This window comes from Ischnura elegans, chromosome 5 (assembly GCF_921293095.1).
Source record: "Ischnura elegans chromosome 5, ioIscEleg1.1, whole genome shotgun sequence".
Lineage (NCBI taxonomy): Eukaryota > Metazoa > Arthropoda > Insecta > Odonata > Coenagrionidae > Ischnura > Ischnura elegans.
Window position 1 is genome coordinate 117432842 of NC_060250.1, and position 16889 is coordinate 117449730.

At 38.2% G+C, this 16889-nt stretch overlaps 1 protein-coding gene across 1 annotated transcript in view; it reads right to left on the bottom strand.

Annotated features, from left to right (window-relative positions):
- LOC124159456 (ribosome biogenesis protein BMS1 homolog) overlaps positions 1-12921 on the bottom strand; it is a 26316-nt gene extending 13395 nt beyond the window's left edge. Inside the window, exons 1-11 of the mRNA XM_046535274.1 lie at positions 12555-12921; positions 12340-12460; positions 12054-12244; positions 11816-11964; positions 9314-9424; positions 8294-8438; positions 5031-5159; positions 4496-4686; positions 4183-4334; positions 3365-3695; positions 2113-2836 (exon numbers count right to left, since the gene is read on the bottom strand). Coding sequence (XP_046391230.1) covers positions 2113-2836; positions 3365-3695; positions 4183-4334; positions 4496-4686; positions 5031-5159; positions 8294-8438; positions 9314-9424; positions 11816-11964; positions 12054-12244; positions 12340-12460; positions 12555-12615 — 2305 coding nt within the window. The 5' untranslated portion in view covers positions 12616-12921. The remainder of the gene's footprint in view (positions 1-2112; positions 2837-3364; positions 3696-4182; positions 4335-4495; positions 4687-5030; positions 5160-8293; positions 8439-9313; positions 9425-11815; positions 11965-12053; positions 12245-12339; positions 12461-12554) is intronic.
- Between the last annotated feature and the right edge of the window lie 3968 nt (positions 12922-16889).

The window sequence follows — 16889 nt, forward strand, 5'->3', positions numbered from 1 at the left end:
AAACTTTTGCATTTGCCGCAATCTTGGATAAAAAATATTCGCACTTAAGACACGAAAGCCAACATTTCCCATTGATCTAGACGTTACTTGAATTGAGTGCTTTATACTAAAGGTCAGTCTCTGTCTGTCGGCGATTGTAGCGATGTCCTAACGTGATGTGAAGCGGTGTTGATTTTCTCCTGAGAAAAAGGTTTGCGACGGCCGTCAATTGTTGCATGAAGAAGACGACACAGTCTAAACATGCCATGTTTAGACTGGGCCAATGGTGATGCCTCACCCCTGTGGTAGCAGCAAAAATCCATGAATGACAGCGGGATTAATTCAGCGGTGGTTGGCGGGAGTTGATGCACCCATGGGGAGAGTAGATTTCTTCCTCGATCGCTGCACGGGCCCAAACATAGGACTAACAATAAAAAATGTGCGTGTTATTTTCTTCCCCCCAACTGCAATAGCTAAGTTGCGACCTCTCGACCGAGGGGTCATTTCTGCGGCAAAGCGGCATTACCGTAGGATTTTAGTGGAGTTTTTGGTTTGTCGAATGGATGTAAGGGATCGGCGAAATTGAAGAGGACCATTTTGCAGGTAATGCAGCGGCTTTGCAAAGCTCGGAAGCGTGTCGCACCTGTCACCATATTTAGTTATTTTGCAAAAACCGGGTTTGCAGTCAACAGCATCATTATCGTGACTTATTTTACTTCAAGAACTCATACCTGAGGCCTTTCAAGCTGTTTTCTTATCGGGAGTTGTCAATCCGGTTTGCAGTCAACTGCGACCACGCGATGGAGAGTGATGACGAAAGCCGTGAATCCTGGCAGGGTCTCTCAAAAGTCATGAATATTGAAGGGTCGTTTGATGAGTTCACTAGAATAGACTCAAATTTCGTTATCCGCGAAGCCAGCGAACTGAGGGTTGCAGAATATAATTTCTCGAAAACTCATTTTTCAAAATCGTGACGTATTTTACTTCGAGAACTCCTGCATAAGGCCTTTCAAGATGTTTTCTTATCGGCAGTTGTCTATCCGGAATGCGATGGAAATGATGCTAGTACAATGAATTATTTACGAAGCCCACGACCGCAAATATTGCTATGGAGTATTCTGGATTCGACTGCTATAAAGAAATGCTGCCACCCACTGCGCTTTAATGGGTCGACGAAAGTCGCACTCGCGCCGTTATGGTAGAGCGATCTTAATTTCATGATGAAGCTATAATTGGCGCAGTTACTTTAACTTTATATTAGTAATGGTCAAATCTATCGAATTCTTAATTTTTCAGTGTAAACTTCGCGAATACATGTACTCTATTTCAAATATTGAGAATAAAGGGATGGCCTCGCGCTCACCGCTACGTTGCATACATTTTTGAAAACCGATGAAAAAGCACGCGAAGTGATTGAATAATACGAACTGAGGCTTCCTAAATGTGGTCTATTGCCCGCGATTTGCATTGCAGCTGAAGAAATAAGCACTGTTTTGAAGTATGCGAAGGTAGAATGAAGATAACGCATGCAGACTTGCGTCTATTTCCGAGCCCCTAGAATGATGCAACGTGCGCATCACCTCCGGGGAACGAACTCCCGATCAACGAAACGGCAAAATTTCGGTCCCTTGAGTTTCGTTTAAGAGAGGTTTTACTGTAATAGTATTTCAGTACTAAAATATGTAATACAGATTTTCAGGTTCAGTAATTTGTCACTACAGGCTCCATTGTAACCCCACAATTCCTGAAATACACTAACTAAAACCAAATTAAGATGGTCAGGACTAAAAATAACTTGGACATTCTTCACCCAGTAGAAACTTTGCCAACACATGCAAAAAATTACAGAAATTAAAGCACATATGACAAAGATATTGGATAAAATCAACCTCAGACAGCAAGCTCTAGCCTGAGAAAAATAATGAAGGGAAACATTGAAGTACAGTCCCCATAAGAAGGCCAAGAGAAAAGAATATGGGGCAAATAAAGGAGGATACAAGGAAGAAAAAAATTGGGGAGCTGAAGGAAATAGCTAGGGAAAAGGAGAAATGGAAGGGAGCATAATAGTATTCTCAGGATTGAATGACTATACATGAAAGATAAAGTAGGTTCCCAGATTTCAAAGTTAATTACCGTAAACTAGGGATCTCAGCTTGGAAATACTATTTTGGTGGTCATAAAAAGCATTTGATGCTCTTTTTGCGAGGTCTTTCTTCCAACGGGCAGCTGACTCTTCACCCATGTCTTCATCAGGATCGTCACCCTCTCCTTCACTCTCCCCTTCACTATCCTCACTGACACCATTCTCGTCATCACTGCCACCGTCCTCGTCGTCACTGACACCACCTTCACCCTCACTGCCATCAATCTCACTTCCACTTTCTTCATCACTTCCACTTACATCCTCTTCACTCTCCTCACTAGCAGACTCACTTTTCTTCTCCAACAATGCCAGTGTCCCACGCACCCTGTCATGAATATCCTTGTCATGCTTGTTACCCACCACTCGATATTCCTGCACTTTATCAGCCACTGCACACTTTTTACCACCCTTTTTAGACTGTGTCCTATCAGCACCTTCACCTTGAGTACTTAAGTGATGAGCATCTCCACCTCTAGCTTCTTCGTCACTGTTTTCCTCTTCACTCTCACTGTCCAGACCCTCTGATTCACCAACAGTTTTCCCTGCCGAGTCCATGGGCTCATTTTCATCAGAGTCCATCCTCTCCTCCTCATTCATACCAATTTCCTTCAGCAGCTTCAGTTCTATATCTTTCAAGCCGAGCTTTTTACTGGGCGATTTAAGATTTTTTAGATGCTCCGCCTCCCCATCTGAACACTGCATGGGCTCTTCATCCTGCAAAAATGAAAAAGTCTATCATAAATTTTTTTTGGTGTGTTTCCACGATTTGAGTTTTTGTCAGTTGGCTGACAAATAACTTGGATTTTGCCTACATAAATTATTTTCAACTGCAACAGCATGGATGGATGAAAGAATGCTTGTTTATAATTTATTCATTTTAATAAATTACTTGAGATAATTATTACTCAGTAGGCACAATAAAGTAAACCAAATTTCTCCATAAATATTTTTCCAATTATAAAGTCAAGGCTCTGATCTCAACACTTCAGAGTAACATATAAATGTCCTTGATGAAGACACATTTTGAAACCATGGAGGGGAAAAATAAATTGGAATATAAAAAGCAAAGTTTTTATTCCAAATAGACTCATCCCTTCATCGTTGTAGTGAGAGGTGTAGCAGTAACCCAGCCTACAGGTTAATCCATATTTATAAATACCAAACCAACTGGATACTATGTTTGCCAGTATCACTACAGAGAACACCAAAATGAATTTACACCAAAGGCATTTGCGTACATACCTCCTCATCAGAGATTTCTTTTTCCCATGGAGGTACCTCATTGTCTTTGCTTCTTATTGTTTTTGGAGATGACTTAATTCCTTTCTTTTTCTTTTCTTTCTTCTTCTCCTTGGGTACATTCTCCTGTGCTTCAACCATCTCTTCAACTGGTTCTTCTTCTTCCGATGAGCTTGAGCCCTCTGATTCCATTTCTTCATCACCATCATTTTCTTCTTCTTCTTCACTGCTCTCACCACTCTCTCCATCATCATTGTCAACACTAGGGAAGATGACTTTTCTCCGGGACCTTCCAGTGTCATCCTTAATAACTTCTTCCTCATACTCAACAGCTCTTGTAAAAGTAAATAAAATTTACAAGATAAATATTTTTCACAAGATATAACATTCAATTCCCAATTCTAATGAAAAATTTGATAGCAAAACCCTAGACTCCCTCTGCACAGTTCTAGCAGGTGACAATCATAAGTGTCACACTTTTGATCACATTATTAGAGATTGTCGCAGTCGGAATACAGGTGAGTGTCAAACACTGAGTATTCGAGAACAGCACTAGCACATTTTGTCTAAAAATTAACAACTTAAACAAATTAAAAGCTGTAAATGACTTTAGATTGGCATTGGAATTCGAAGATCTGCCTTAAGCCTTGCAACTGAGGCACTTCATGAACAAGTATAGGGACATAATTTGAAACCACAGTCAAGTCAAATGATTTTCTTTGAGAAATTTTAGCAACTTGTGAACACTTGCAGTTGACTCCGCAATGGCATCCCTCATACTAGTCCACAGTTGTTCACATAAAAAGTCATAGAATAGTTACCTTTTTCTATTGAAATCTTCAGCAGTCATTGGTTCAGTATTACTGAACATTTTCATTTGACTTTGGGCCATCTGAATATCCAAAGTTTCTTTGGTGTCTAGCAAAGATGTCACTAGTGAATTTTCAACTTTATTCCGTCCACTTTCTTCAGCCTAAAAATATCATTAAAAAATTAGATAGCACCAATCGAGGTAATGGCAACATGCACAGATATAGAGAAAAAAAAACCTTCGTTTAATAAGTGATTCCAGCTTTAATGCTGATGGTATTCATCACGGATTTGCAGAATTTCCAAGAGAACCAAATGGCATACCTTGTGAGAGTGACTTCCTCCAAGTTCAACATAGACAGCATCTTTATCATAAACAATGCCACCTACTCCTGAGAAAGGTGCATACACATATTGGTCTTTTTCTATCAAACTTCTTCTCTTCCCCACTTTCTCGGGGAGAGGGCATGGGTCAGGCAGCAGGCTTACATCACTAATGGAGAAATCCCCACATCCTATCCAAGCAATGGGAAAGGATTAAATGATAAGTGATGCCGATAATAACAATTCACAACCTGAGAACATTTATGGAAAATTAAAGCAGACGTTTGAAATATATCTTTAAAACAATGCATTAATTGGAAAATCATTGTCACCAACGATGATAGCTTAAAAAAAACATGTCCATTCCACATTTTCTAATCTTAATGCATGGGAAGATTATGGAGCAACACACACACTGGCCTGAGGAAATGTATGAACAAAGAAATGACAGCACAAAATATAGCATGAAATTAGCTACTATTATAAAATTGGAAAAAAAATCATTAAAAACAGATGGCAGTAGTACTTTACAAACCTGGAATGTGAACATTGTTGATTTTATTGAGTGGCACTCCTCGCACATATCCGTAGAGGGAAACTTTCCGATTTGCCTTGGGGTTTTGACGAATTAGATGTGGTGGAGTTAGATCTTCCATCCGGTCAGCTGAAAAAATAAGAGAACAATCTTGATGATACATGTATACAATAAAAATTTCTATTCGCAAAGAGAGGCTAACACAAGCCCGAAAGGCCTGCTGGTACATAAAGCATATGAATTATGATAAAGACGAAGGAAGGGGCATAGGTAAAGCCAAAATTATGCTAATGCTGTAAAAATAATACATGGATAATATTAGGCCATGAAAAGCATTAGATAGTGAATCCAGAATCCCAAACTATGGAAATTATCTTAAAATTTTACGAAATTCACTATTTTATGAACCACACCCTATTTTCAGGAATAAAGGTTGCAAAAGTGTTAACCTCTGATTGCATGGTAATAAATGGTATTCATACATTTGAATGATGCACATGAAAGTAACTGTGTGATAAATTAATAAAAATATCCTAGCGTAAATCATACATAAGCTATGGAAGTCATCACCCTTTTCGAGACAGCAAAAACTCAACTTCCAACCATGATGAATTCCATACAATTTTTTATATGACTGAATTTATTGGGCCTCAATCAGTTGATTAAGAAAGAGAGATACATAATGGTAAGAAGTATTCTACGGACTAGACTTTAGATCAACTATTGTATGCTCAATTAACCAGAATGGTTAGGGTCAGAATAGAATAGAATGGGAAAAAACTCAATACACAGATCTATAAAATGTGGCAAATTTGTGAGAATGTACCAATGAATATAATCACCCTTTAAATCAAATGAGAGACAATTCCCTATTAACAGAATATTCTTAAGTTAGGAAATTATACGCAAAATCATTAACAGTGGAGGGGGCTCTGTGGAGGCAGAGTCCCCTCAAAAATTGTTATGGGGGTGAGGAAAAAATGAGTATGTAAATAAGTAAAAATTTACCCTGGAGTGTCCAGTTATTGAGAGTTAAGTTTCCCGGGTTCTAATGCTGATCATATGACTCTTCTAAAATACTTTTGAAAACTTCTAAACTCACTATTTTTAAAATTTCCCAGGGCAAAGCCCCCCAATATATTTTATAACTCGACACCCCCTCATCATTAATCAATTATTTTCACATGGTGACATATATCCTTTTCCAAAATTTTCACACTTAAAACTAGGGATGAGTAGATACCACTTTTTCCGATTCCTTCAAATCGATTCCCGATTCCATCAATTCTTATTCCTTCTAACAGGTGGGATTTTGATTTATCTGTAGCATTGCTGTCATTAAAATTTAATAATTGAATGGAATAAAATAACTAGGGATGGACAGATCCAGGATTTTTGGTGACAGATCTTTCGAATCGGATATTTTCGAATCCAAAAGCATTTTCAAATTCCTGCCATTAAACAAAGTCATTATTCAAGTTTATTCTGGGTACATACAATCAATGGAATGCTTCTTAGATTTTCATACACATTTTAATATTTTTATAAATTAAAAATTATTTTATGGGCTTTCAAGTTGTTTTTTAAAAACATCTTTACATACTCAGGGCCTAAACTGTTACGCTTGGGTTTGGAAATGAAAATAGGAAAAATCTTAGGATGAACCACTGACCAGTGGCGTAGCAAGAGGACCCCCCCAAAATATAAAAATACAATTACTTTCCTTCATAAAAGGAAACAAAGTATTTAAAAATCATGAATTTACAAAAATGAAAAAAAAATGAATCTTTGAAAAATGAAGTTTTTTCTATTATGAAGGGTTGATTGTTTGAGGCGTAACTTGGTGAAAGCGATTCATAATTAAATTAACAAGAAGAACGTTGTGCTTTCACATTAATATTTATTCACGACCATGGTTTCAACGTTAGACGTCATCATCAGGTGAACTCTACAGAGGTCCATCACATCCTTTTATACCAGGCTAGGAGGGGTAGGGAGGAAGGTAATTAGGTTGAACGGATTGGTCAACAGAGAAGAGGGAGGGGGGGAAACTTGGTCATATGGTATGAAAGAAGTTAGGGGAAGGAGGCTCCCTTAGGGAGGGCATGGCAGGTGGAGGGGGGATGGTTCGGATGAGAGAGAGACCGAAGAGTTCGTCATGTCATTAGCCCAGGAATTTAGGACTGGGAGGCTTAAAAGAGGGGGGTGGTAGTCATACAAAAATTCGTTTACAATGTTGTCATTGGAACGTACGTGCTGCAAAATTTCCATATGTTCCAAAGCGTCTAATCTAGGTCCTTTAGGTTCATAATGAAGCACTTCAAAAACAAAATCACTTTGATGATTGTTATCTAACAAATGTAAAGCAAATTGTGAAGTAGTCTTTTTATTTCTCAGGCAGGCTTGGTGTTCTTTCACCCGTTCTTGAAATTGTCGCCCCGTTTGCCCAACATACACCGCATTCACATTTTAGTCTATACACGCCACTCCTTTCTTCTCTTGGTATGGGATCTTTTGTGAGGGAAAGAATGTTCCTGAGGTCCCGGAGGCCGCCGCGGCTAATGCCAAGCAAGTATCAACTTTCTCAAGGGTTGCATTGATGAAACTGGGCTATACAAACGCGAATTAGTCTAAAATAGTTGCATATATAAAAACACCTGCTCTCAGCGCGTATTCATAAGAAAATTTTTTTCACAGGAAAACCCGCTCTTTGCACGTTTTTATTATCATCAGACTTCAAACATCATTCGAAAATAAAAAAATATACTTCGATCTATTATACTTTAAAATTGGTGGTCCAGATGAATTCTCAGAATGTGAATCATAATCGCAATAATTTGATTTGCCGTGACCAGCGGTTAATAAAAGAACGGAAAACGCAATGCATTGCTTCCCGATGCCGTGGTTTCCAATTTTTTTTTTCTCTGAGAGTTGCTCATGAACACGCGCCATTTCAGGGTTCGTCGGCTTATCGCTCTTGCCAACATTTTCATGTTTCCGAGGCCTCTTAAGCATGTTCGTCGCAGCACCCGCATGCCGGGCGTATCCTACGCACGGGCAAGGCTGACACCGCTTAGGTGTGTGGCAGCCTTTATGCCCCAAACTTATAGTCTATGATCAAAACATTTATCTTCCTGGAATCGACTTTAAGCGATCGCTTCTCGATTCCGTGCCCGAGAATCGCTGGAATTGAGAATCGACATTTGGAATTGACTCATCCCTACTTAAAACTAATAAAAAGAAAAATATTGATTTTGGCATACCTAGAATATATGGATGTGTAGTTCTCCAAGTCAGAGGTCTAAATTTCATCACTGAAATAAATCTTCCAAGGTTTTTTACCTCATTTTTCATGTACTCCCCATGCAACTGCCCTGACAGGTAAAACAGCTTGGCTCCTGGATAAACCTTCACAAAAATCATGAAATTACACCTAAATTAATTTACAATTTAATTTTAATTTTCATAGGCAAAAGAAATCAACCTTGAATGATTAGACGTTTAATCATAAGGTTCATACAAATCAAATTCATTTCATTAAAATTATTAGAATAGCAGTCTTTTAAAAGTAACCAGTATGTTAAGTAAGGTAAAATATAATAAGGCACTTCTAGGCAAAAAACAATTAATAGTAAATATCAAATCCCAACTGAAAGGTAAATATGTAGTACTAATAACAACTTGCAGCTCAGTGACTTTAAGGTATTCAGAGTAATGAGCTTGCAAAAAATTTCCAAAAATAATAAATACATGTATTAGTACTAACAAGAGAAAAACGGCAATAGTAATAATTCGTCTTTATAGGGCAAAATTGGGACTAGGAAGTCCCATCTTCCATCTAACCCTTCATCATAAATTAAAAATTTTCAAACGAATACATGGTCAAGTGACTCTTACATCAATTTCAGTCAAATTATAACAAAAGAGAAAGATTTATGCATTAAAAACAGCAAAAAATAATCCAAAGAGAATAAAGTTACATTTACAAAGTGTAAAAAGACATGAAAAACTTATAATCTGAAAGAAGGGGACAGTTGTGCAAAATTTTAGGTATCCACTGGAATTATGAGGACAAGCAGAGATAATCGAAAGAATGAATTTTGATATGCCATGGCACAGTACATCAAGATTCAAGTGTTTCGGAAAGGTATTTCATTTGATACCTACTATTGAACTACGAATATGGTACGTAAATGAAGACCTTAGAAAAGAAAAAGGTAAGAAATGATAGCAAAATTGTTATTTTCTACCTTAAATAATTCATCACATTAGTGATAACATACCTCAGTCCAAAAGCGGTGTTTCAATTGTCTTTTCTTCTTTCGGAGGGCCTTATTGTCCCGTAGGGCATCTAGATGTGTTAGTACACCCATTATTCTTGGCATGCCATGGACCTTGAATATTATAATAAATCAACATCAAAAAATGAAAATCTTCAATCAAATGAATAATGCTCCAGGGAAAATACATAAACCCTCATAAACCAATAAATATAGAGAGGTAATTTCATGATGCATGAAGGATCAATTCATGGAAACAAGACTAAGGCATCTTTATGTTTTTTGAACGGTGTAGAAGTCTGTTATAATGAGTTGTGAAGTAATCACTTGCTATTGCCACTGGCCATCAATAATCACTTTCCAGTTATTTCAGCACAAAAAGTAGAAAATTTGGCTTGTTGATGCATTCCCATCCATTCAGAAGTAAATAAACCTTTATTTTAAAGTAAATTTGAGAAATAATTACAAAAGAATAATACATGCATCCGATGTACAGCAAGGAGGCCTCATTAGTCACTAATATCCATCAATAAATTGATAACTGATAAGTAAATACATTATTCCCAGTTACTGATCAATTCCTGAGCAAATCCTACTTCATGTACAAGTAATAATTTTTCTTCAAGAACAATCTTCCACCCAATTATTGCTCATTACAAATTTTACAAGTTTTTTCATGTGTATTAAAACAATAACATCAATACACAAAGGAGCAGACTACTAAGAAGCATATCATCTACATTCTTGTCTGAATACTGTTGAGTCAGCACAAAGGTAGAGCAATTAGCAACAAACCATTGGTAACCTAGCATAACTATCTGAACTACCACAAATTAGTGACGAGCGCTAAAGCAGGTCACGATCAAGCAGACTATGACTAAAAATGTTCAAATACTCAAATTGAATATCTACAGAGCGATTCCAGCAAAGGGAAGATTCTATCACTGAATCACTTACTCCCCTTTAATGTATGTACTCATTATTCCCTCGTAAAGCATCAAATACTTCTTCCTTCAACACTCTCGTAACATAATCTCAGACTCCCTGAACTTTAACTGGTCACACAAATTCAGTCATAATCATACTTACTCAAAATACCACGAAAAAAATTACTCATTCTTTGCAGATACTAATGCAATCAATACATTTTACTAATGCAAACAATAATTCCACCAAACCCTGCTACAGAGATAGTAAAAAATATTCACCTCTGAAGATAAAGAAATCTAAAATTTTTTCAATACAATGACTTCATCCCTTAGTCTGAAATGGTAAGTGCTAAATTTGGAATGAGTACCATAGCAAATTTTGAACGAAAATTAACTTCACTCGTTTTTGAAAAATCCCCAAAAGTGAGCATATTTCTGCATTGCTATCTTGTATTTGCTAACAATACTGCATCCTAGTTTGATAAGTTTATGAGGTATTACTGAAAGTTAGTAAACTAAAGAAAAATTTTATGTGATTTATTCAATGAACTCAATGTGATGAATTCAATGTTTATTTTTTTTCCCAGCTTCAAATCTAAGGGAACTTGAACCCTCCTCATTGGGACCAAGCACATATAATAAAAAAATTTGGTGGGCACCACATTGCATAGACCTTGAGTATAACAACAATTTTGGAATACAGAAATCTAGTAGTTCTCTAGCCTATTAAAAGGGGAGGTTTTGAAAGGACAAATGTCCAAAGTTCAGAGCTCATAGGGGCCCTCCCCAAAGAGTGATTGTTGAGAAGCTTTGGATACGCGGAGGATCCACATACCAATGATACTATATTGGCACTCCAATTCTGCCATTCCACAGACATTGACCTAAGACGAACACCAGCTACATCTACCACCAGCCTAAATCCTAGCATGTCCCATATAATGAACTAGTCTCTCCCTCAAAGTTAGAGCTTGAGATTATAAAAAGAAGAAATCCTGCAGCTAATTTGCTCCCTACCAGGAGCATATTATAAACAACAGTTGGAATCCCTTATCCTTTGATTAGGTTGCAAGCCATTTGATGAAGTCACAAAATTGGTAATTTTAATAAGAACAACAACTGAGAAATCCAATGAAGTCCAAAAATCACCACTCTACCAGCCAGCTTTTGAGTATTTTAACAAGAGGTACTTCCACCAACATTTGATTACGGCTATTGTGTGCCAAGCCCAACAATTCATGTACTGCAGTCTCTCAATAGTTCTCAGTAACCAATGGGGCCCAATTTTTTTCTCCTAGTTCTATGTAACAGTGAAAAAAATAAGCCACACTCTTCATTTTTCATTCATGCTATCAAAACCAATCCCACACCAAATTTAGTTTATTCAGTTTTAACTTAAGGAAAGTTTTTAAGGATTCCCTATTCATCAAGCTAAAAAAGTTAGTGGATACATGAAATCTTAATTAACTATGTAGAAAAAGGCAGAGAATTAAGTCACACATAAAATTACTAATAAATGGAAGACACATTCATTATTTTCATGACACCCAATTTACAAATTTTACGGTGCACCTACCTGACAAATATTCAAGAATTCAAAAATCTCCATTTCAAACCCAAATGATGCATCAACCAGTAAAAGGACTAAATCTGCAATCTTGGCTATGTCAATCATACAGTTGATATCGTTGTTGCACTCGATGATCGTAAGCCTTCTCTTCTTGCCTAGAACGTGAATCAATGGAGTTAGGCTATGAAAAAAATTTGACTAAAAGTATAATAAATTAACAGATGTTTACGAATGTGTCACACACCTGAAACGATAGTAACAGGACCCTTAATACTAGTGAGCGGCTGCTTAGCAAAGTTTTTCACTAGGCACTGAATAAGAGTACTTTTCCCCACTTTAGGAGGACCAACAACGGCGATTACAACTGGAGGTGGCTCTACGGGTGTACGATCAACTACTGGTATGTGCTGCTTCTTGGTTTCAATATCCTGCGTCCTGCACATTTAACAAACATTATCAAGATACACTGGAGAATTTCACAATCGATAGCCATTACAGAGGATAATACCGGTCTAATTCTCAATGCTCACCTTCTGAACTGCCTTTCTGCTTTCACAACTGAATTAAAAGTGAAAGCTTTCGGATTCCTCTGCTTCGCAGATAACTCCTGTTCATGCGAATTTTTCATTTTCTTTTTCTCTGACTTCCTCCCTAAAATATCAGAAATATATGAATACATGAATTCACATCACAATGGTACAAACACCATCTCAGATGCGAGAATATTTACGGGTTTTGCTCTTACCTGCACGCCTTTCGCGATGAGTTTTCTTCTTATCCAAATCTGATGCTTCATTTCCCGCCATGGTGCACTTTCTTCACTACAATTACCGTAAGGAAAACGTTTGATCTCTACTTAAAGATAGGTGTGTACTATGTTTTGCCAATCGCCAGGGATCTCACAGAGAATATCCAGCAAAAATCATCATGAATACTGTAATATTTCCCACAGACACCAAAATTTCAATCAATAATAGTTATACAACATATATAAAACGCATCATTACACAGTATCAAATGCTTTGATTCCGGCACTTTCATTCACACACACGTCTCCGTCGACGTCCCATGTGCTTTCACTTTGGACAACGAAACGTAAACATGGACTTGAAGAATAGGAACAGTGGGAACAGTATTTATGATAGGAACCATAGAGTTTACATTACTAAGGAGGCCCCACTAGGTGGCGGTAGCAGTCATAATTTGAACACGGGTCCCGCGCATTAATTCAAGTTCCAACTTTTGCCACTTGTGGCGCGACCGACACTACTATTCCTTTCATTAGGCTTGCTGTCAGTGGCGGCTTATGAGTGAGCGGCTGTTATCGTCCTCTGTGAGCCGAGAATTTCACCGATTTTGGTGTTTTTTTTTGTATTTCTCCACCAGTAAGATATTTACGAAATATCATGGGTAAATCTCGGTGTTTTGTGCCCGGATGCAGCTCAGGCTACGATTGGGAGCTGAGGGAAAATAAGCGGTTGGGGATACAGGACCATAGCAAGAATTTTTATCATACAGACTGTCCCAAGGGTCGTGTGTCATTTTTGACCTGTAATTTTAGTAACTTTGCATGGAGCAATATTCATGAAAATTGTCACACTTATGGGGAAAGGTCCTAAGTTTTGTTAAGTGTAAGCAAAATTTTACAATTTTGACCTTTTGACCTCACAAAGTGGGTCCAAATCAAAAATTTGAATTTGCCTTATGGGGTTTCAATGTTAAAAAAATCGAGATAGACAAAAGTGTGAATTTCATTGACCAATATGTCAATTCTTAGGTTTTCGGACACGAGAAACCCGAAAATAACACTTTTATTTACGAATATTCAACCGTTGACCCAGTAAGGCCACCGTCAAGGTCATAAGGGTGGCAAAAGGAATAGCATACCAACAAAGGTGTCGATCCATGGGTTTTGTAGGGTGCCCAAGTCATTGGTATTGTCCAAATACCCGTATTATTCACTAATTGACCTCCGAGGGTCACCACGGGGGTCAAAGGTCATAGAGTTAAAAGTGGGGCAATCATAAAAACCAAGGGGTCAAATCATAGGTTTTCAAGGGTGCCAAAGTCGGTTAGGCTGTTCGTAGATCCGTATTGTTGATATTTTGACCTCCGAAGGTGACAATTGGGGTCAAAGGTCATAGAGTCAAACGTCGAGCCATCATGACAACCAAGGTGTCAAACCATAGGTTTTGAAGGGTGCCAAAGTCGGTTAGGCTGTTCGTAGATCCGTATTGTTGATTTTTTGACCTCAGAAGGTCACAATTGGGGTCAAAGGTCATAGAGTCAAACGTCGAGCCATCATGACAACCAAGGTGTCAAACCATAGGTTTTGAAGGGTGCCAAAGTCGGTTAGGCTGTTCGTACATCCGTATTGTTGATATTTTGACCTCCGAAGGTCATAATGGGGTCAAGGGTAATAGAGTTAAATCGGCCCACCATGACAGCAAAAGAGTGTAACAATGTGTTTTAAAGGGTGCCCAAGTCAGTTTTGCTGTTTTTAAATCCATATTGTCGACTTTTTATTACCAGCGAGGGTCACAATGGGGTCAGAGGTCATAGAGGTATGTTTTGAAATAATAGGAAAACTAATGTCCCCAACCAAAGGTTGTTTTGTTGTTTGTTTCCTATTATTTCAAAACATGCCTCTATGACCTCTGACCCCATTGTGACCCTCGCTGGTAATAAAAAGTCGACAATATGGATTTGAAAACAGCAAAACTGACTTGGGCACCCTTTAAAACACATTGTTACACTCTTTTGCTGTCATGGTGGGCCGATTTAACTCTATTACCCTTGACCCCCATTATGACCTTCGGAGGTCAAAAAATCAACAATACGGATCTACGAACAGCCTAACCGACTTTGGCACCCTTCAAAACCTATGGTTTGACACCTTGGTTGTCATGATGGCTCGACGTTTGACTCTATGACCTTTGACCCCAATTGTGACCATCGGAGGTCAAAATATCAACAATACGGATCTACGAACAGCCTAACCGACTTTGGCACCCTTGAAAACCTATGATTTGACCCCTTGGTTTTTATGATTGCCCCACTTTTAACTCTATGACCTTTGACCCCCGTGGTGACCCTCGGAGGTCAATTAGTGAATAATACGGGTATTTGGACAATACCAATGACTTGGGCACCCTACAAAACCCATGGATCGACACCTTTGTTGGTATGCTATTCCTTTTGCCACCCTTATGACCTTGACGGTGGCCTTACTGGGTCAACGGTTGAATATTCGTAAATAAAAGTGTTATTTTCGGGTTTCTCGTGTCCGAAAACCTAAGAATTGACATATTGGTCAATGAAATTCACACTTTTGTCTATCTCGATTTTTTTAACATTGAAACCCCATAAGGCAAATTCAAATTTTTGATTTGGACCCACTTTGTGAGGTCAAAAGGTCAAAATTGTAAAATTTTGCTTACACTCAACAAAACTTAGGACCTTTCCCCATAAGTGTGACAATTTTCATGAATATTGCTCCATGCAAAGTTACTAAAATTACAGGTCAAAAATGACACACGACCCTTGGGACAGTCTGTATGATAAAAACTCTTGCTATGGTCCTAATACCGGATCTGACCCTTCCCCAAGTGTGCCTAGGTGGTCTGGTAATGATGTCAACGAGTGCTCTTCTTTATGAGCTGCGCAGGAATCATTCTTAATTCTCTAAAACATAGGTGTCGGAAGTTTAAAGACATGGTTGATATCTATGGGCCCTCAAACTTAATTCAGGCTAGGGAAAGTTAACAGCGTTTCCTTACCCACTTATTCTTCCCTTCTCTCAACGTGAATTAGCGTACCGATTTTGTGATTACGTACATTTTCACCACCAGGAAACTACATAAACTCACGGTGATAGTTATATTTTCGTGGACAGTTGACACGAACTTTATTTCTTAGCAATGAACGATTGAGACATGGATTCAAATTCGCCGCAAAGCGTGCCTCTCGCGGCCATATTAGGGTGCCTTCACAGCTCCGCGTTGCGTCGACGCCACGAGAGCTCCCGCTCCGCCAGCAAATTTTGCCCTTCACAGCTCTGCGTTGCGAAACGTGGATTCAAATTCGCCGCGTAGCGTGCCTCTTGTGGGCGTGACAACCGTGGCTCGCTACATCAGCGCCGCTATTTGATGCGACGGGTGGGAATCACAGAAACTAAGGGAGTGTAGAATCCTGTGTAGAGTATTTATGATAGGAACGTAGCCGTCGGACCGTCCGTACGAGGGAACGGAAGCAAAGGATGTGAGCATTCCCATAATGCCCGTTGACCCCGGTAGTTCAATTGGCGTTTGAAAAATATGTTTTGATATTCTGCGGGTTTTACCGTTTTCACAAAGGTACATTTTGTATTTTAATAATATAAAAATTTTGACATTTTAATCTTTCTGTGAAATATTTCTCTATTGAAATATATTTTCATTCACATGCCCGACATTTCGTATGTGTTGCATGCAATTCTAATTACATTCATTTATGAATAGTTTGGAGAAGGCTAGTTATGCTTCGTGGGAGAAGATAGCTGCTTCCAGTTTAATGATTACGTGCAATTAGCCTCTTGGTATTATTAACCAAGTGTACATAAAAGGCTGGGAGTAAGATGAATGCGAATCTTTGATAAATCAAATATATCATAAATATCTTCACTATCTGGGGCCGTTCTTGGTGAGTTTTCTTAGATTTTTTCTTTTCTTTCATCATTTTATCGAGTTATAAGTATTTGGAGGGCAGTCTATTTCGTACACTAGCTCATATACTCATACGCTTTTCGTTTAGCCAAAAGATCGCTCTGGAATCAATAGCGAAAGTTAGTTGGTGTATAATATGCTAATGTATTAGCGTGTGTGGGTGCATCTGAGATATTTTGTTGTTAGTGGTGTTTAATATTTATAAAAAAAGGCCATGCTTGAGCAAATATCTGTCATGGATTGGTATCATTGATATATTCATTGCGATATGATCATATTATTTGTCAGTTAAAGTAAAGATGTAGCACATCTATGTATAGGTAGACGTTTATAATGAAGATGCTATACAGTACCCTCGTGCTATACGACTGGCCATA